This window comes from Rutilus rutilus (assembly GCF_951802725.1).
Source record: "Rutilus rutilus genome assembly, chromosome: 1".
NCBI classification, from domain to species: Eukaryota; Metazoa; Chordata; class Actinopteri; order Cypriniformes; family Leuciscidae; genus Rutilus; species Rutilus rutilus.
Window position 1 is genome coordinate 74,879,693 of NC_140209.1, and position 21,770 is coordinate 74,901,462.

Sequence of the window (21,770 nt, forward strand, 5' to 3'; positions counted from 1 at the left end):
ACAACGATTCAAAAGCACAATCACAGAACTGACACCATAGCATTTTTGTTACCACATACATAGACTATAACTGTAACACTACTTTAAAAAAGCACTTACGTTAGCACTGGACAGTCATTGTTCAGTCATTGTCATCGTTTAATTGTTTATTAATAAACAAGTGTTTTCTGTGTCAGTGTCGGCTGCAAAGATAAAGTTGACAATGCTGACTAGCGATCGTCGCAGTAGTGAACGCGGCAGATAGAAATGTACATTTCATACGGATTACATAAGCAGAGAGCAGTCGGTTTTCTTTTGTTTTGAATTGTTCTGTTTAAAAGAAGACATTTCAAGTCTTATATAGATATATTTCTCAGGTCTGTGAGGCAAGTAGCTTATACGCTGAGTTTCGCTTCATTTATGAAACGAGCTCCATTTCACGCACCGGCGCCTCCGTGTCGTGATTATCTATTGTCTGAATATTTACTTCTTATTGAATCCAGGCAATTGGTTCATGAAACCTCAATTAAAATTAAGATACAATTAATACAAAAAGGAATTGAATTTAAAGAAAGGCTTTGTGCTTTCTGTTTGAGGTCTCTGTGAAAGTTCTAAAGCAGTCTTTTAGTGCCGTTTTCAGAGCGGTCACGTCCGTAATAGAGAGAACTGTCTCATCCGTAATATTGTTTTTTCCTCATAAATGCAAACATACGAAAAAATAAAATAAAATAAATATTTTATGTTCTATGCCATCCGGTGGGTAGTATTAGCCTACTTTTGGTTTGCGCAGTATAATTTACAGAATGGCTAAAAAATATATTTTGCCACCTTAAAGTTAAAGATTTTTTTGTGTCACGTCCGTAACGCATGTCTATTTCCCTCATATTAAATATAAAATGCATGTGTTGACTGATATTTTTCTAATGTCTGGACTATTTTATTAAAGGTATAGTAGAGGATTTTCCCGAATTTTAGAAAAGAACCGCCCTCTCCACTTTTTGAAAAAATACACATGCGCCTATTAAACGTGTGCACGACACGAGAGAGCATGCACGAGCCTAGTTCTCCTCGTGCACGCTCTGTTAACAAGTTGCAAGATCGCTAATCATAGCTTACATTAACTTTTACTAGCAGTGATTTTAAATGGATTTCTCCAAATAGCATGCCAAACTCTACCTGTCGAGTAGAAACTTTGCAACTGAGGCATCAGTGGGAAGCCCAACCTGTGCTTTTAGCGCACGCCACAGCGTGTGAAATATTCTCCCAAAAACACTCTGGTCTTGTTTCTTTCTTCAGAGGCCTTTCTCTTCTTGTCATACAATTCGTAGACACTTTTTCTCTTGCGACCCTCAGACATTTTGAAAAAACCCGGTGAGAATGGCGAGCTTCAATGAATGGCTGAAACCGTAGCTCACCACACATATACACCTGAAAGTGCGCATGCGCAGAAAGGACGAGCACGTACGGTAAACATATCACCAGAATGATTGACAATTAGGAGGACCAATAGTCTTGATGATCCACCCGGAAAAAGAAAATCCTCCGCTATACCTTTAAGGGAGTAGGCCTATGGATATATAAACATACGTTTCAATATAATTTATAGTTTTTACTGCAAATGTCACGTCCATAACGCTGAAATTGCCCAATTTTAAAGAATTTATCCTCAACTAGTTTTGTGGTGTAGGTGTGTTTTTTTTATAATGTTAACTTCAAATAATACTTATAGTAGCACAAGTTCCTGGATGGCACGTAAGTCGGAAGTAATGAGTTTAGGTACAAGGGAGCAGAGCCAGTGGTTGTTCTGTAGGCAAGCGTCAGTGACTTGAATTTGATGCGAGCGGCAACTGGCAACCAGTACAATTTAGTGAGGAGAGGAGTGACGTGTTCTCTCTTCGGCTCGCTAAAGACCACTCTAGCTGCTGCATTCTGGATCAGTTGCAGAGGTCTGACAGAGCAAGCTGGAAGATTACATTTTAAGGAATTAAAAAAATACTAATGAGAACTAATGAAATCAGTAACGAGTAAAAATAATTTTACAAAGATACAGTAGTCATTATTAAACTTCAAATGTATAAATGTCCCGATTGTTCATTATTTACTGCAGCCATGCAACCACAGACCATTGAAGTGGCAGCTCTAGGAAGACCTCTGTATCCTGGTATGCTGTATGACTGCCGCAAGGACACCTTCATTCCAGGTGGTGTACAGTATCTACTAAAATGCTTTTTATTCCCTTTTTCACCCAAATGTGAATAAACAAAACAATATATGTCTGGTCATTTTGAGACATAAGATGAAGCACACAACTATTAAATTAATAGTCTTGTAGATACAAAATCGGCATGTGCACTTCAACATTACTTCCCATCATCATATGCAAAGCCTGTTAAAGCCATTTCTCATTTCAGGTGTCACTCTGTGGGATGAGAAATCACTGAAAGCGGATTTGGACAGTCATTCACAGCTCATGACAGATTTGAAGTTCAGTAGCTCTGACTCTCTCTCTAGTAAGTCCAGTCTCCTGGATGTGAGTGCTTCCCTGAAGGCCAGCTTCTTGGGAGGGCTGGTGGAGGTGGGAGGATCTGGCAAGTTCCTGCGTGACACCAAATCCTCAAACCAACAATCCAGAGTTACAATGTATTACAGCGAACGCACAAGATTCGAACAGCTCACTATGAGGCATCTGGGCAAGATCACCTACCCTCAGGTCTTTGACCAGAAAACTGCAACTCATGTGGTCACGGCTGTACTATACGGAGCTCAGGCCGTCATGGTGTTTGATCAGACATTTTCAGAAGAGGAAAAACAGCAGAAGATTGAGGGAGAACTGGATATCATGGTCAAGAAGATTCCTCAATTTTCCATTCAGGGACAAGGAGCTGTAAATATAATAGAAGGTCATGAGGATAGGTCTGAGAGCATCTCCTGCACATTTTATGGGGACGTCCGCCTTGAGCAGAACCCCACCACTTACACGGAGGCCCTCGAGGTGTACAAGAAGCTCCCCACTATACTGAAGGAGAATCCACAGAATGCAGTTCCAATAAAAGTCTGGCTCTATCCTCTTTCTCTACTGGATACAAAAGCAGCTCAGTTGGAGAGAGAAATTAGCACAAGTCTGGTTTCCAACACTGAAGATATAATCGAGGGGCTGGGAGAAGTAGAGAGGACATGCAACGACCTCTCCAGAAAAACACTGGTAAATGTTTTCAAAGACATTAAAGAGAGGCTGCATTCGTTTCAGGGCTCATTTAGCATTTACAAAGCGGTGCTCCTGAAAGCACTGGCCAAGGTCTTGCCTGCTATACGAGGAGGAGAGATGGAGCAACATTCATTGGAATACATCCTGAAGATCCACTACAGCTCCCCCTTTAATGCTGACATGCTTAACCAGTGGTTAGATCATGCAAAGGCTGAAGTTAATCTCTTGAGTTCTCACACCGAGATACTGAAGGGAATCAAAACTGAAGACTCAAACCGTCTCAACACCATCCTCCTTGATCCTAATATTGATGTTGTGGTGTGCTTGACCTTCACATCTCTGAAGTATGAGGACCCAGAGCTTTCAGCCATGAAGAAGTTTCTGCAATCTAACAAGTTTAAAGAGCTAGATGTGGAAGTGAAACTGTTTTCTAGCACATTAGCACCTCTAAGAAAGTGGTCGAACTATCCTGATGTCAAATCAAAGATGAGAGAGAACTTCTCTCTTTTCAGAAGTTTTTCAGAGGCTAATAAAGATAAAAAGAGATATCAATTCATTATTTCTGCCATCCCCGATCCCTCCAGTCCAGGCTCCTCTATCCATCTGTATGAATCAGGGAAGCTGACAGACACACAGTTCCAGCCCGTGTCGAAGCCTCCTCCTCCAATAGTGATGAAGGTCCTGGAGCGCAGTGTGACCCTGAAACTGCAGAAGTCCCCAACTGGAGAAACTGTGCAGTACAGAGTGGAGTACCAGCAGGTGAGAGCAGATTCTGGCACTGAGGAAAAGTGGCTTGTCAAAAACACAGTTGAAGAAGACTTTACTCTGACTGGATTGGAGTTTGGAAAGCAGTACTTGATCCGCTACAGGATAGTAGGTAAAGTGGGAGTGAGTGAAGCCAGTGACACTATCGGCTCCATACCGCCTTCAGGTAAGTGACATATGCACTTTTTTTTTTGCATTAATCTTTATCTTTAAAAAAAAAAATATATAATTTGCTTTATTCACACAGTCAATGTTTGCATTGACAACCATATTACCCTGACAGGTGGGGTTATTAATAAATGTGTAACATGTTGTAAAGTGTTTTCCAAATAATCCTTAAAGACACAGAACATATTATGTATTTAATGTCAAATTTAGGCTACTGTGCTTAATCATATGAAATTCACAATAAGCAATAGAAAAGCCTTGAACAAGTGAAACGTACATTTCTCTTTATGAAAAACAATTGGACATTTAAAAACATTGTTCACATAAAAATTAAATAAAAAAATGAATAAATGGCTCATAACACACACAAACAACAAATAATCAACTTGAAACACAAAAACGGTTGACTCTTAAGCCCATTGTATCATGGCATTTCTGCAGAAAGACCTCAGGCATCTCTGAAAGCGAAATGATTATGATTAATATAAATAGTATCTTTACTTTAACAAATGCAAATCTAATCATTTATATTCTTTAATAATAGTCATTATAAATGATTCATAATAAATGTAAAGTATACAGAAGTTTATTGTGAATCTATAAATCTGTATAGACCTGTTCCCCCAGTGTGCTTCAGCACTAAAGAGCATTTCCCTCAAGAGTGCAAGCGGGTGACGAGCATCTTTTTAAAGAGCCATTCATGTTCTCGTTATGCAGCGCTACCCAGACCAATCGGCGTGTGACATGAAGAAGTGCATGCTGGTTAGAAAGTTTGTCCGATTTGAGAAAGCGCAGATGCCACGTGACTGTGCCGTATGGCGTCAAAGTACCGTGAGAGCGCACAGAGAGCAGCCGGCTGATTCATTCTGCGCAGATTCTCCAGAGCGGCTGCACAAGCTCTGATGACGACATGGCTGTTTCACGATTGGCCAGATTCACCGCATGACAGCAATCACATGTGTTTCGTGTTTATTCAGTTCCACTAATGCTCACAAATCTATTTTTTTATAACAGTAAAATCTCTTTTCATGAAGTCGCGATGTTATATTGAGAAGCAATAAGCATACAGCTTTATATGACAATAATCTGTCAATATTGCATCAGTTTGTAAAACAAATAAGCAAGCACAAATGTAGTACAAGAGTATTTTTTGAGAAACAGCCTGTCAGTGGCTAAATTGTCCATCAAGTGCGGATTACTGAAGATAACCGTATAAACATGTAACATTCTGATGAATACATACACAAACAGCAGACACATCTCTAAAGATGAAAACGATTACAGCTGACTTATCCTTTTGAAAATATGCACAGACCTACTGAAGGAGCTTGGAGCCACAGAGAAGCAACTGAAAGAGAAGCAACTAGCTCTGGAAATCCGACTTGCTAACAGTGAAGCTCAGATTGAGGAAATCAAAAAGGCAAGCCGAGGTGAGACTAGTGTTTTTGAAGACCAATGTGCTGTAATATCATATACACTGAAAAACAATTGGTGTAGGGTTTACTTTGCAATTATTTGTGAGATTTCCAATGTCTGATTGAAAACTGTTTTAAAGAAATGGCATGTATCACACACTGAATTAAATGTGAAAATTTGAAGTAGAAATAGTATTTTCCTGTAAAACAATAATATTCGTTTAATATATTTTTTAAAAATGTAAATGTGTTTCCAAAAAGTGTTGAATAGAAATTGTCTGCAGTGCTACTGAGCCAATTTTCAACATTTTAAGAAGGTATATGTTCTCCGCAGGCAAACCAAATGTGGCGTTTTCAGCTTCATTGGGATCAGATGGTTTCTTTGGACCAGTTAACACAGATACAACACTGGCTTACAAGAAGGTCTTCATTAATGTTGGTGAAGCCTACAACCCGGCCACAGGTATTGTTAATCCACACTGCTGAACACAATATCAACACTTGTATAATTCATGTCTACAGCTGTTAAATGGAGATCTGTCTCACTCTTTAACAGGGATTTTCACAGCGCCGGTACGGGGAGTTTACTATTTCAGTTTCTTCTACCACTGTGGAACTAATAATCCAACAGTGTTGATCTTGTATAGAAATGGAAAGTATATAGCAAGAACAAAACACCACAAGTGTAGCAGTAACACAGAGAACGGAGGCAACGGTTTAACGCTGCTGCTGGAGAAAGGAGATCAAGTCTATATGGTACTCGAAAAGTACGCATGGATCTGGGATAGTATCTTTGATAATGTCTCAATGTTCAGTGGTTTTCTTATCAATGCCATGTAAATAAAATACATCCTGGGAACAAACATAACAGTTTTGAAACATGTTATAGGGTTACAAGTTAGGGTGAAATATCAGGCTACTTAATCCAGTCTTTGTTTGATGTGAATAGAACTTTGCAACATCAAAATAACAGCCTCAAATTACTTTAAAATGGCCATGTACTCTGTTTGGTTAATACTACACAAGTGTTTGTAGCTAGCATTTGTTTCCATGGTTACTTGTTTGATTAATGCACTGCTCCTGTTTCTAATTTCTCTCTTTGGTTTGGTTTAGTGTATAAATAGTATATCCTATTTTCTGTTAGTCTTTGTTCGATGAAAGTGGGTTGTTTGGTTCATGCTTTTTGAGAAATCTGAGTGTACAGCTATTTTTGATTTTGTTAATAAATGGAGACTGCTGAAATTAGATCCTACTTTTTTGTGTGTGAAAAATCTGTGCTGCAACAGCCATGGCAGTTTTATGTTTTGTATTGTATTTGATTCTTCAGGCTGTTATGGCAGTGGAAGAAGAAACACCTCGATTTTATTCATACCCATACAAAAATGTAATATATGGCCATATATGTACTTATATTTTAAATAGCATGACATATATCTATACATATATTTGACTTATATGAGAACACAATATATGCCTGCAACATATATCTATACATATATTTGACTTATCTGAGAACACAATATATGACTGCAACATATATCTATACATATATTTGACTTATCTGAGAACACAATATATGACTGCAACATATATCTACATATATTTGACTTATCTGAGAACACAATATATGTCTGCAACATATATCTATACATATATTTGACTTATCTGAGAACACAATATATGCCTGCAACATATATCTATACATATATTTGACTTATCTGAGAACACATTATATGCCTGCAACATATATCTATACATATATTTGACTTATCTGAGAACACAATATATGCCTGCAACATATATGAACATTTATGTGTCCAAACATGTGAAGAAAATATTTGAGTTCATCCATATATGATACCATATATCTGCATATATTACAGTATAGTATTGGTTTCTCGCATATATGGACAACATTAATTATAAATATGTGACATACATATTTGTTTTCAACATATTTAATAAATGTATGTAAACATACACTGTAACCCTTTACTGTAAATTTATAACGAATTTCTTACAGAATTGTACTGTATTTCCATAATACAGTATTAAGATGTATCTTTTACAGAACAGCTGTAAATATACAGCACATTTCTGTTTTCGTCCTGATAAATTCGTTACCATCAAACTGACTGAAAAGTCATTGCATTGTGGGATTGATTTCTTTCGCGCTCAATTCAGTTCAAATGTGACGCGTCATGCGAGCAGCAGCAGCAGACAGTAACGTTAGGCAGCTACAACAGGCAAACTCGTTTTGTCAGCGGGATTCAACTGAACAAATAATCATTCCTGTTATCAAGATAAACAATGTCTGCGAATCTGTGAGCAATTTTAAAGCTTGTTTGAGGTTCGGTTCGGTTCGTGTTTCAAACATTAGTTGCCTGTGACGCAGCAGAAAATGGACGACGTTAACGGTAGCAGCTACCTGAAGACGGATGGAAGAATTTGTCATTGAATAATCTAACCTGCGCGTGACGATAAGTGGGATTTAGAGTTTGAGAAGATGGAGAATTGTTCAACTGAGTGATACGGTAAGCCAATATATAAGTTTTTTTTTTTTTTTGCGTTTCTACATTAATTGTTTTCACGTATTTGGTTTGATTTTGCGAACGCGGTTTAACGTGGCCGCGCAAGCAATTCACTGACTCTGTTCCACCTGTTTACCAAGTAACGTTAACTTCGACATTTCATATAATAGGCAACCTTTACCATGCTATTTGCATGACGTGCATTTGATATATATTTTTTTCGTTTTAGGCTTTGTAATCTGATGGCCATTGTTAATGTAAGTGCTTTTAAGTAGTGTTACAGTTATAGTCTAGCCTATGTGGTAAAAAAAAAATGCTGTCAAATTCTGTCAGTTCTGTGATCGTGCTTTTGAATCGTTGTCAGAATTTTGCTAGCACATGAAAATCCATGTTCCTAATGCTGTTTTCAAATGTAGTAGGCCTATTCCTGATTGCCATCCCATGGTCCTACAACTACTCCCTAATTCAAAGAAGTTAGACGGTGTTATCCTTCAAGCAGATAAGTAGAGATTATTCAGCAAATCTCATTAATTTGTAATATGTTTTATGTTTTGGTTCGTTTGATCAAGGTTGTGCTGTCCTTTTTAAAAATTGTTTCAGGAATTTGCATCGCTGATGTCCAGCAATCTACATTTGCCAGAAAGTCCACGACTTATTTCCTGGTATGTAAACATTAAAGGGGTAGATGAAACCTAAAATGAAAAGCCATCATTAACTCACCCCACTGCAAAATATGTTTTTCTTAATTAGTGTTTTTATTTTGTTTCCAGTCCAGATTAGGGATGGGCATTCGATTAAATTTTCTTAGTCGATCGTCGGGAGAATTAACGATCGACTATCGATTAATCATTAATATTTTTATATTGAAATTCATTATTTCTTTAACTTTTTATGAATTAAAAATGCTATGAAAATACAAAAATACAGTTTGTTTGTCCTCGATGAGATCTTTATTACAAGAAGATCAACAGTGAAACTGGACGTTCGGTAGACTTGAAGATATGCCCTGCGGTGCTCTAAAACAGCGGAACCTGCATGTCACGGTAGACGTATTCTCTGTTCCTTTTAGTCTCGTGTTTATGTTGTTGTGTGAGCGCGTGTGTAGTGGGTGTGAGTGTATGACATCACCTGATCCGCTCCAGCTGATCATCATCACTTCACCAGCTGCAATCAATTCACCCTTCTATAAATACTCACCGTTGTTGTATCATCCTTGTCAGATCGTTTGTTGATGTCCTTCGTGTTGGTGTTCCGGTGTCCGTTCCTGCCTTGTGTTCCTGTTCCCGTTCTTCGTGGATTCTTGTCGTCTTCTCACCGTCACCGTCAGCACGTCATCACGGATCCTGACCATCTTGTCCCTGCGTCACCCATCTCACATCTGCTTGTACTGTTGACTGTGTTGCCGTAATAAATACTTGCACTTGCTTCCTGTCTCATCTAGTCATTATGACAGAACGATCTGACCACGGAATGGAAGCAGCGAGCGCGTCTTCTGGAGCGTTGGAAGAGTTCATTCATCACAGTATCCGAAGAATGGATTCGCAACAACAAGAGATCGGCGACACGGGTCGCGCAGTACAAGCCCTGGTGACGCAGGTGTCCGAGCTCACCCAGCAGATCCATCGCCTACAGATTCCCGCTGCGCCGCCCACACCGGCTGTTCCCCCCGCAACATCTACAAGACCTTCCCAGTCCGAGCCTCGTCTACCCACACCGGAGACCTATTCAGGTGAACCAGCTTTTTGTAGAGCATTCTTGACACGTTGTTCAATGCACTTTGCTCTTCAACCACAGACTTTCAGTACTGAACAGGCCAAAGTGGCGTTCGTTATCACCTTGCTGACTGGGAAGGCGGCACTCTGGGGAACGGCGGTGTGGGAGAATCAACATCCATGCTGCGCCTCGTTCCAGACCCTCTCCGCCGAGATGAAGAAGGTCTTTGACCGAGCGCTTTCGGGGAGAGAGGCTGCCAGGACATTGGCGGATCTTCGTCAAGGTGAAGGATCAGTTTCAGATTTTTCTATCGAATTCCGGACCCTGGCGGCGGAGTGCGGCTGGAACGAGGAGGCGCAGTGGGATATGTTCCTGCATGGGTTGGCTGACCACGTCCAGAAGGAGATCTACACCTTGGATCTACCCACCACACTGAACGGGTTGATTGACTTAGCTCTGCGGGTGGACGCTCGTCTATCCAGGATCGAGCGCCGAGTTCCGTCCACCCGTACCTTCGGAGGGGTCGACGGTTCAAGATCCAACGGCAGGGACGTGGTCAGCCCAGTCTACGATCCCGAGCCCATGCAGGTGGGTCGAGCTCGGCTTTCCCGGGAGGAGAGGGAGAGGCGGAGGTCCCAGGGCCTTTGCCTATATTGTGGAGGAGCGGGACATTTTTCATACAACTGCCCGGTAAAAGGCCAAGCCCGATAGTAAACTTGAGGCTACTATCGGGTGGGATCTCCGCCAGGAAGACCTCATCAGCTGTTACATCTACCTCCACGCTCCTCCCGGTAAGACTAAGGTGGTCAGTCCACCAGCACGACTGTCGAGCACTTCTGGATTCTGGGGCTGAGGGTAATTTTATGGACCACTCATTCGCACAACAGTTACAGATTCCCCTTAAACCACTCACTCACAGAATCGCAGTTCACGCTCTTAATGGACAGATACTTCCCACCATCTCACTATCCACTGAAGAGTTAACCCTCATCACTTCTGGCAACCACTCTGAGACTATTTCATTCTACATCATGGATTCACCTCTGGCACCCGTCGTCCTCGGACATCCCTGGCTCATTCAACACAACCCTCGAGTGGACTGGCATCATAAAGTCGTGCTGGAGTGGAGCAAGGAATGTCATAAGTCTTGTCTCGTGTCTGCTTGTTCGTCTGTGCCTGTTTCTGTTTTTCAGGAGGAAACAGGGGATTTGTCTAACGTGCCCGCGGAGTATCTGGACCTGAAGGAAGTGTTCAGTAAGTCTCGTGCTGCTTCTCTTCCTCCGCATCGTCCCTATGACTGTGCAATAGATTTACTGCCAGGTAAGTCTCCGCCTAAAGGCAAGTTATATTCACTCTCTATTCCGGAGAGGGAGGCTATGGAGAAATACATTTCTGATTCTCTAGCAACCAAGTTCATTCGCCCTTCCTCTTCTCCAGCGGGGGCGGGGTTCTTTTTTGTGGGGAAGAAGGACGGTTCTCTGCGACCTTGTATTGACTACCGGGGGTTGAATAACATCACGGTAAAGAATACTTATCCTTTGCCGTTGATGTCTTCAGCCTTCGAGAGGTTGCAGGGAGCGTCCATCTTCACTAAATTGGACTTGCGTAACGCTTATCATTTGGTTCGCATTAGGGAGGGGGATGAGTGGAAAACTGCCTTTAACACCCCCAGGGGGCACTTTGAATATTTGGTCATGCCCTTCGGGTTGTCCAACTCCCCGGCAGTTTTCCAAGCACTGGTCAATGATGTGTTGCGAGATATGATCGATCAGTTCATATATGTCTACCTGGACGACATATTGATTTTTTCTTCTTCTCTCCAGGAACATGTGCAACACGTCCGACAAGTGCTTCTGAGGTTGCTAGAGAATGGGCTTTTTGTCAAGGCGGAGAAATGCGAATTCCATGCACAGTCAGTTCCTTTCCTTGGGTACATCGTGTCATCTGAGGGGATGCGGATGGACCCTGAGAAGATCAAGGCTGTGGTAGATTGGCCAAGCCCGGATTCTCGCAAGGCCCTGCAGAGGTTCCTGGGGTTCGCCAACTTCTATCGGCGTTTTATTCGCAATTTCAGCCAACTAGTCGCACCTCTGACCGCCTTGACCTCCCCCAGAACGACGTTCAGGTGGTCTAACACAGCCGAGGCTGTGTTTACCAAACTGAAGAGCCGCTTTGTTTCAGCCCCCATTCTTGTCGCCCCTGATCCATCACGTCAGTTCGTGGTGGAGGTCGACGCGTCAGAGGTGGGAGTAGGTGCAGTGTTGTCCCAACGCTCTCCTGTAGACGACAAGGTGCATCCATGCGCGTTTTTTTCTCATCGGTTGTCCCCGGCAGAACGAAATTACGACATTGGCAACAGAGAGTTGTTGGCAGTTAAGCTAGCGTTGGAGGAATGGCGCCACTGGTTAGAAGGGTCAGGGGTACCTTTTATCGTCTGGACTGATCACAAGAATTTAGAGTATATTCGCACTGCTAAAAGACTGAACTCCAGGCAGGCTCGGTGGGCACTTTTTTTCGGTCGTTTCGATTTTTCTATCTCGTACCGCCCGGGTTCTAAGAACATCAAACCCGACTCTCTATCTCGCATATTTGATTTTTCCGCACGCCCGACTACTCCCGAGTGCATTTTGCCCGAAACTCTAGTCGTTTCCACACTCTCATGGGAGATCGAATTGAGGGTCCAGAAGGCCTTAGAAGGGGTAACGCCTCCGCCCGGGTGTCCACCGAGCCGCTTATTCGTGCCGGAGGGATTACGGTCCGACGTTATCCAGTGGGGTCATGGTTCCAACGTGGCGTGCCATCCAGGAGTAAATCGAACTAATTTTTTAGTCAAGCAACGGTTCTGGTGGCCACGTATGGCTCGCGACATTCACGATTTTGTCTTGGCTTGCTCGATTTGTGCCACTGGTAAGACTTCCAATCGACCTCCTGATGGGTTACTTCAACCGCTGTCGGTTCCTTCGAGACCCTGGTCCCATATCGCTCTAGATTTCATTACCGCCCTCCCACCCTCTCAAGGGAACACGGTCGTTTTGACTGTGGTGGACCGGTTCTCGAAGGCAGCCCATTTTGTCCCCTTACCCAAATTACCCTCAGCTAAGGAGACAGCGGTAGCCGTCGTAGACCACGTCTTTCGCTTACATGGCCTCCCGATTGACGTGGTCTCTGACAGGGGACCCCAGTTTGTGTCCAAATTTTGGCGAGAATTTTGTAGATTACTGGGGGCGACGGTTAGTCTATCCTCAGGGTTTCATCCCCAGAGCAATGGTCAGACCGAGAGAGCCAACCAAGATTTGGAAAGGGTGTTGCGATGTTTGGTGTCCAAGAATCCTTCCTCTTGGAACCAGCAACTCTCTATGGTGGAGTACGCTCACAACACGTTGCCAGTGTCGGCCACGGGCCTTTCCCCATTTGAGTGTAGTGTAGGTTACCAGCCACCTATTTTTCCCAGTCTGGAATCCGAGGTTGCGGTTCCCTCCGCTCACGCCTTTGTCCAGAGGTGTCATCGTACTTGGACTAGAGCCCGTGAGACTCTTCTCCAAGTGGGAGCGCGCACCAAGGCCAAGGCCGATCGCCACAGGTTGAAGCCTCCCGTATACGTCGTGGGTCAAAAAGTGTGGCTTTCTACTAAGAACATTCCTTTGCGTACCGTCTCTAATAAGCTTGCACCTAAATTTATTGGCCCGTTTACTGTCACCAAAATCATTAGTCCGGTGGCAGTCCGCCTCAAATTGCCTCCCGCGTACAGGAGGATTCATCCCGCCTTCCATGTGTCTAAAATTAAACCAGTGTTTCATTCTCACATTAATCCGCCTGTCCCGGTTCCTCCCCCACCGCGACTCGTAGATGGGGAGACCACTTATTCGGTTAATCGTATTCTGGACTCTAGGCGGAGGGGACGCGGATTTCAGTACTTGGTGGACTGGGAAGGTTACGGTCCGGAGGAGAGAAGTTGGGTACCTGCTAGAGACATCCTGGATCACTCCCTTATCGATGATTTCAATCGACAGGTAGGAGGGCCTGGGAACGCCAGGAGGCGTTCTTAGGAGGAGGGGTACTGTCACGGTAGACGTATTCTCTGTTCCTTTTAGTCTCGTGTTTATGTTGTTGTGTGAGCGCGTGTGTAGTGGGTGTGAGTGTATGACATCACCTGATCCGCTCCAGCTGATCATCATCACTTCACCAGCTGCAATCAATTCACCCTTCTATAAATACTCACCGTTGTTGTATCATCCTTGTCAGATCGTTTGTTGATGTCCTTCGTGTTGGTGTTCCGGTGTCCGTTCCTGCCTTGTGTTCCTGTTCCCGTTCTTCGTGGATTCTTGTCGTCTTCTCACCGTCACCGTCAGCACGTCATCACGGATCCTGACCATCTTGTCCCTGCGTCACCCATCTCACATCTGCTTGTACTGTTGACTGTGTTGCCGTAATAAATACTTGCACTTGCTTCCTGTCTCATCTAGTCATTATGACACTGCAGCTGCGAGCAGGCATTCTTAAACAGAGACCCATGGCCACTTCATCCGTTTCCTGTGATCGGATAGCTATCCGATTGTGAAAAGCCCAAATGTAAATGCCCTCCGAAACGCATTCGAGACGGATTTAAACCCGATCGCTCAAACCACTTCAGGAGGAGATCTGAGACGCATTCCAGACGAAACTGGACAAGTGTAAATGCATCTGGTTGTTGAAACCACATATGTAAATTTGACTTAACGTTATCCCAAAAATGCTAAGAAATAAACGTGTGAGAGCGTTTATTTCTTAGCATTTTTGTCATTTTTAGCATGACATGTCATGTTATAGCCAGATATGACGACGCTACTTCAACACGCATCACCACAGATGAGCATCTATTCATCAAGCCAACGTGCAGACTATCGCAAATCAAAGTGAAAGTCATTCATCAACACACAATCATCTTCATTAAAAGTAAAGAACTGAAATGATCTTACCAGGGCTGTTGCCGCAATATCTTGTTGCGGACGTCTTTGATTTAGACATTTTCGCTGATGATCAATAAAATGCAGCTCATATCAGTTGCTTTCGGTGACGTGCAACAATTTAAATGCATTTAGCGCGGGAATTCAAGATCGGATTTATATCCGTTTTGCAAAAACACATTTATGTGACCAGGTGTAAATGGAATCGTTTTGATAAATCAGATAGCTATCCGATCTGAGAAAACGCATGAAGTTCCCATAGAACTTCTGCACCAGTCTACTGATTTCTGTTGAGAAAGATAAGCATGTTGACATGATCTGGGATCAGACGTGACCGCAACCTGGTGACAGCCAGTCCAGCCGCCGAAAACACCCGCTCTGAGGGGACTAACGTTGCCGGGATGCACAGGTACCTCCGCGCTAAAATGAATTCCATTGCTTCAAGACTCACTCTACGCAACGCAACCTGCATTAGATTAATCGATAACAAATAAACGTGATCGACGAAATTCTTAACGATCAATTATCGATCGTCGATTAATCATGCCCATCCCTAGTCCAGATATCTACAATTCTTACATGAAGAAGCATTTAATAGACACGTAAAAATTGTCTTGTTTTCTTAAAGAATAAGTCAAAATTAAGTGAGTTTATGCTTAAAACAAACAAAATTATATGCCAGTGCATTTTAGCATTCTAACCAATTTTAATTTTTAGTTGAAAAATGTAATTCATAGAACTATGAATAGACAACTACATCGAACCACAGTGGAAACCACAGTAGTTATTTTAATTATTAATATTATTTATTTATTCTTTTTTTTTTATTATTCCATTACAGGTCAATCTCTAAGCAACCAGTGCTGGATATTAAGTTTGGAAGGTCAAGGTGTGTGTGAAGGATCACAGCCTCTTCATCACTGGCGTGGCAGCGCTGTTTGCCGCCTCCTATAACTTCAGCTTGCAGTACAGGAAGAGGCAGCACCTTGAGTTTGTTCAGAGGTTAGTCATTGGCATATTTGCCATTCATATATGTGTATATATATATATATATATATATATATATACATATATTAGACTGAATTGTGTCACTAACCTTGACTTGACAGTATTTATTATGTTGACTACTGGTATGAACAATATGGCCCTGGTTTCCATACAGGGCTTAGCTTAAGCCAGGTCTAGGCCTTAATAAAATTAGGGTATTTAAGCAGATTTTATAATAATGTATCATAAAAAAAAAAAAAAAAACATTACTGGTGTGCATCTTGAGATAAAACAGTGGCAGTCATATATTTTAAGATATGTCAGTGCAAGTTGTTTTCAGTTGAAGGATTAGTGAAAATTCTGTCATTAATTACTCACCCTCATGTCGTTCCAAACCTGTAAGACCTTCGTTCATCTTCAGAACACAAATTAAGATATTTTTGATGAAATCTGAGAGGTTTCTGAACCACCCATAGACAGCAACGTCTTTGCAACTTTTAAGGCCCAGAAAGCTAGTAAAAACATTGTTTAAATAATCCATGTAACTAGTGCAACCTTAAAGGAGAACTCCGGTCAATTTTAACATTGAGCTAATTTTTTTGTAAATTTGGAGTGCTGTCAGTACAGAGAACAACGACAAAAATCGGTGTTGCCTACACCGTGTTATCCTCTTTTTAAAATTTGCACCCTGTTGACTTCAAGTTTTAAACCTGCTTTTAGCCTCTTAACATCCTTGATGTGTCATTACAAGTGCCCAGCCATGTGAGTGATTCCTTCAGAGTGAACACGAGTGAATCTGACTGCAGTAGATGTGAAAGATCTTGTTGAAACATCTACAAATGTCCGTATATAGGTGAAAATGCCCCTTGAAATCAATTTAAGGTGGCAAATATTACCCCTTAATAAAAAATGTTAATTTCTGTCACTGCTGTAAACTGACCACTGCATAGAATATGAAAAATATGAATATCTTTGTCAGTCAGCTGTCAACAGGCCTAAACAAGCCATGGCACCAAGCACAGAAACACAATCAGTAAAATGTTATCTAATTATTATCAAGAAAACTTTGAAAATATCGATCGAGGCATATTTTGTCAATATTGCACACCCCTAATGCATGGTATTAATTTTGATTTCTTCGGGTCTTAAAAGGCCTTAAATTTGACTTTAAAAAATGTGCAGAAACCCTGCATCATAATATTTAGGTTGAACCACTGTAGCTATATATTTACCAATGTTTTTACCACTTTTCTGGGCTTTGATCAGATTTCATCAAAAATATCTTCATTTGTGTCCTGTAGATGAACAAAAGTCTTGAGGGTGAGTAATAATGACAGAATTTAAATTTTTGGGTGCAAACATGCATTTTAGTCTGGTAAATCATGTTGTCATATATGCAATAAACATTGCAAGGCTTGCAATTAAGTTAAATTATTTCTGTCACAAAGGTTTGGGCTGGATTCTGGCAGTGTGTGCTCTATATAAACGGAGAGTCTAAAGACTGCCTTTCCACTGATACTCTGATGGCACCGGATGAGGGGATGATATTAATGAGCTGGGTGATGAGTAGACAAAAGTTGTAGAATAAAACTTTAAATCTGGCAACCCCACTTCCAAAAATTTAGTTAGTTGACAGTGCGCATGTAAACAGACACATTGAGTTGATGTATTTTACCAGGGCAGAAAAAATATCAGTTATTGATCACAACATCCAACATTGCATTTTTTTTTTTCACAACATCCAACATTGCATTTCTTTTTCACAACATCCTACATTGCATTTTTTTTTTTATGTTGTTCAGTTTTAGACAGCTTTTGTGCTGTATCTCTTTGTCAAAATATATACACTCAGTTAATAATATTTAATTGTTGTTTTTTTCTGCCTTTTAGACGCTTTCTTGACATCAATCCTGAACGTGGATCAAAAACAAAGAAAGGACAAGTAACTTCAAAGAAAACTGGCCAAGTTGTGCAAAACAAGAACACCACTGTAAGCCTACAGGTGTCCTCACTTCTGCGAAACCTTGCAGACTTTGAATGGGATTTCGTTTGCACTTTTATGGACTTCAAAAAAGAAACAGCATTTCACTGTCGTTATAAAGCTTGGAAGAGCCAGGACATTTTTTAATAGAACTCTGATTGTATTCGTCTGAAAGAAGAATGTCAGATACACCTAGGATGACTTGAGGGTGAGTAAATCATGTGCTAATTTAAATTTTTGGGTGAACTATTCCTTTAATTAAGTGCTAACTGTTACCTGTTTGTTGTTAAGTGTTAAAATTGCATTTTATGTTTAAAAAGTAATTCAGCCAACATGTTCACAGAAGGCAATTTAACTAAATAAATGTTTTAAAACCCAGAAAATGTTGTTTTCTTTTTCCTAGTGTGACTACTTTTATGAAACCTTAAAGTATAATATTTTAATTATGTAATAATAAAAGCAGTATTCCCTGTAAAAATACAATTTATTGCTGTCGACAAGTTTAATAATGTAAAATGTGGTATATACTGTATTTGGTAATTACAGTGGAGTACTGTAAATGCTGTTTACTGTAGTAGTGTTGTAAAAATACAGTATGTGGATAGCAACCCAGCTGCCAGTATTTAACTGTAAATTTACAGTGAAAAGTTTTACAGTGTACATGCATGTGATACTGATGCATTTTTAAAGCTGTGGCATATGGTTATGGTACTTTGTGGATGTATTTGTCAAAAATGACAAAGAAATACTATATTTGGTATTACTATATTAAAATACTATATTTGGTATTTACACAATAGACAAAATCTCCAACTATAGGCATTTAATTTCAAGGCATTCAGATATAAGATTTGTATCCCTAATATATGTTAAAGTATTTACTATAGAAATAAGTACATATATGCACAGGGAAACCGCTCAGAAATTGTACGCCGGGGCAATGCAATACTTCGCAGAGAAGTGGAGTGTGGAAGTGGCTTTTATGTGTGTGTGTGAATGAGGTGCAGGTGTGTGTAATCAGTGCAGTGCAGGTGTATGAAGTAATCAGTCCAGGTAGATGCAGGATGGGAAATGTAGTCTGTGAGTGAATATGATAGTCCGGTGTGGAGTGCCCTCTGGTGGCTCTCAAGGGCACTTCAGCTGGTGACCGTTACAAATGCATTTTGTTGCCTAGAGTTTTTTCTTCAAAATGATGTGAAAACCATCCTGCCTAATCATTCACATAACACAATACATTGATTTAAATTTTGCAAGACACTTTTTGTTTGGAAAGGCAATATGCGGAGTGGGCGTCATGATCCAACACCATCATGCATATTTAGTGATTCACACCTGAGGGAGACAATGGCCCTGCATAATGGGGCTGCATACTTAATGAGCCTTTCATTCAAGTGTGTCACTGAGTTCATTCTCATACTGTATTTTCAGTTTTGGAATATGTATCCTCTCCCCAAATTTGTCACTAATAAAACACAAAAAATAGTTTGTTTACATCTACCTTGTAAATATATATTTTTTATTAAAAGGGTTACAATTACAACAACAATTCAAATGTAATCTTTCTTTGTAAAAACTAAAGTATACATTTTATCATACATATTTCAAAGTTAAGGATTCATTACTTTGAATATAGCCTAAGCTACATTGGAACAAACACTATAACATATTATTTGATGACTTTATTTTTGACAAAACATATACTGTATTTAACATATGAGCAAAAATTGGCAAACAAAAGCTTATTTGAGGTGGCAGATATTTTACAGTAAAAACTTTATAATCTATCCAAAACTAGTCAACGAAATGTTGTCTTTCAGATGTCTGTAACATAGGCCTTTCGTTTTTATTATAAGGAATATAAATGTTAATTTGCAGTTTAAAACGTTGCTTATACAAATACATTTTATTTCAACATATTTCAGTCGATTTTTACTTATCTCAGTATAGCAATACAGTTTGCTAAAACATCATCATTCATTCACACACAGAAACGCGATTTAAATTTAAACTGTCTTTTTGCAAGCTGTGGTAAACAGCGCGCGCGTCTCTGCCGTTCATTCATTTACACACAGAAACGATTCACTTGAGAAGGAAAAAAAAACTTACTACAGTATTCCTCAGCTCGGATCTGTTGCTCCTCGAAATACCAGCACTTCTGTTCTGAGGTACATTTTTCATTATTATTCCTCACAGCGCTGCGAGACGGTGTAAACAAGTAGGCTACAATGATTAAACTTGTGTTTTCTCGAGCTGATATGGAGGCGTTCACAGGGTGCATGGATTGCCTCAGTCATTTGCGTTTGAATAGCGCGCGCTCTCGTTGGGCGGGGTCACATTAAAAATAATTAGATGAGATGAGAACGACTGACATCTCGCTCTTTTCTTACAGATTACATGAACTGAGAATATTTGTTTTTTATATAAATTACTTCATTTAAAAGAAGAGAATTCAAGCTTCATGCCTGTGTGTCTGTATGCCTGTTTGACTGAGTATTCGCTGAGTTATTGTTCATTTTCGGACGCGTTTCAGAATGGACTTCACTGACAGAGAGCAAAATTAATCTCTTTTGAACTGATAAAAAAAGCGAGCCTATCGCGCCGGCGCGATTGTCGACCTCAGGGGGTTAACATACACGTAGATAACACAAATGATGCGTTAGGGGCTGCGTTTACAGATTTATTAAACTCCTTTGGGGTCAAGCAAAACGTCACTGGTCCCACTCATCGTCTTAATCATACACTAGATTTAATTATATCACATGGAACCAGTCCAACCGATAAAGAAATTATACCGCAAAGTGATGATGTCACTGACCACTACATGGTAAGTTGTATACTACGTACTGCTGAAATTTGTCATGTTGCGCCGCGTTATCGACCAAGCAGAACAATCCTTCCAACCACTATAGATAGATTCTCGAATAGCTTACCTGATCTTTCTCAGCTGCTCAGTGAACCCAAACAAACAGATGACTAGAGGAAATGACTAGCACTATGAGCACCAACTAAAGCACCATGGTACAACAGTGCTACGCATTTTATCAAGAGAGAAACCCGTAATTTAGAGCGTAAATGGAAACAAACTAATTTAGAGGTCTTTAGAATCGTGTGGGAAGACAGTATGTCACATTATAAAAAGGCCCTAAAAGCAGCCAGGGCTGAGCATATCCGCAAACTAATAGAAAACAACCAAAATAATCCCAGGTTCTTTTTTAACACCGTGGCTAGACTAACTAATAAACAGACATCACCTGAGCAAAATATTCCGTTACAGTTTAGTAGTAATGATTATATGAATTTCTTCACTGAGAAAATAGTCAGCATCAGAAACACAATTGTAAATGTACAATCTTTAACGGTGTCCTATGATTCAGCCTCAATTAACGCCCCTCAAGAACAACTACACCGCTTTACAACTATAGGACAGGAAGAGCTAAATAAACTTATCATTGCATCTAAACCAACAACATGTTTATTAGATCCAATACCCACTAAACTACTGAAAGAAGTGTTACCTGTAGTGGAAGAGCCTCTTCTCAATATTATATGTTCCAAAATTTTCAAGTTGGCAGCTATAAAACCTCTCATTAAGGAACCACAATTAGATCATAATAACCTAGCAAATTACAGACCCATTTCAAATCTTCCATTTATGTCTAAAATACTAGAAAAAGTTGTGTCCGCTCAATTGTGCTCTTTCCTGCAAAAAATTATATCTATGAAAAGTTTCAGTCTGGATTCAGACCGCATCATAGCACTGAAACTGCGCTCATTAAAATTACAAATGATTTACTTCTAGCTTCTGACCAAGGCTGTATCTCAATACTAGTTTTACTCTATCTTAGCGCTGCGTTCGACACTATAGATCATAAAATACTCCTAGAGCGACTACAAAATTATACTGGTGTTCAGGGACAGGCATTATGGGACTGGTTTAGATCATACTTATCAGACCGCTACCATTTTGTCTGTTTAAATGGGGAAAAATCGAAGATAACGTCAGTAAACTATGGAGTGCCGCAAGGATCTGTGTTAGGCCCTCTGCTATTCTCAATATATATGCTGCCACTGGGTAATATTATA

General features: G+C 40.5%; 1 protein-coding gene and 1 long non-coding RNA gene across 2 annotated transcripts; both read left to right on the plus strand.

Moving 5' to 3' along the window:
- Positions 1 to 2,088: 2,088 nt before the first annotated feature.
- On the plus strand, positions 2,089 to 6,783 carry LOC311301110 (verrucotoxin subunit beta-like; the record flags this gene model as incomplete). The annotated part of the gene is made up of 5 exons (XM_084425981.1): positions 2,089 to 2,179; positions 2,391 to 4,115; positions 5,431 to 5,547; positions 5,867 to 5,995; positions 6,089 to 6,783. The coding sequence occupies 5 exons, from the start codon at positions 2,089 to 2,091 to the stop codon at positions 6,370 to 6,372; spliced, it is 2,346 nt and encodes a 781-aa protein (XP_084282107.1). The 3' UTR covers positions 6,373 to 6,783.
- A 937-nt stretch (positions 6,784 to 7,720) lies between these two features.
- Positions 7,721 to 17,800, plus strand: LOC311289673. The gene is made up of 5 exons (XR_014627189.1): positions 7,721 to 8,066; positions 8,293 to 8,320; positions 8,480 to 8,725; positions 15,561 to 15,721; positions 17,597 to 17,800. It is a non-coding gene; the product is annotated as an uncharacterized lncRNA (long non-coding RNA).
- The last annotated feature ends 3,970 nt before the right edge of the window (positions 17,801 to 21,770 follow it).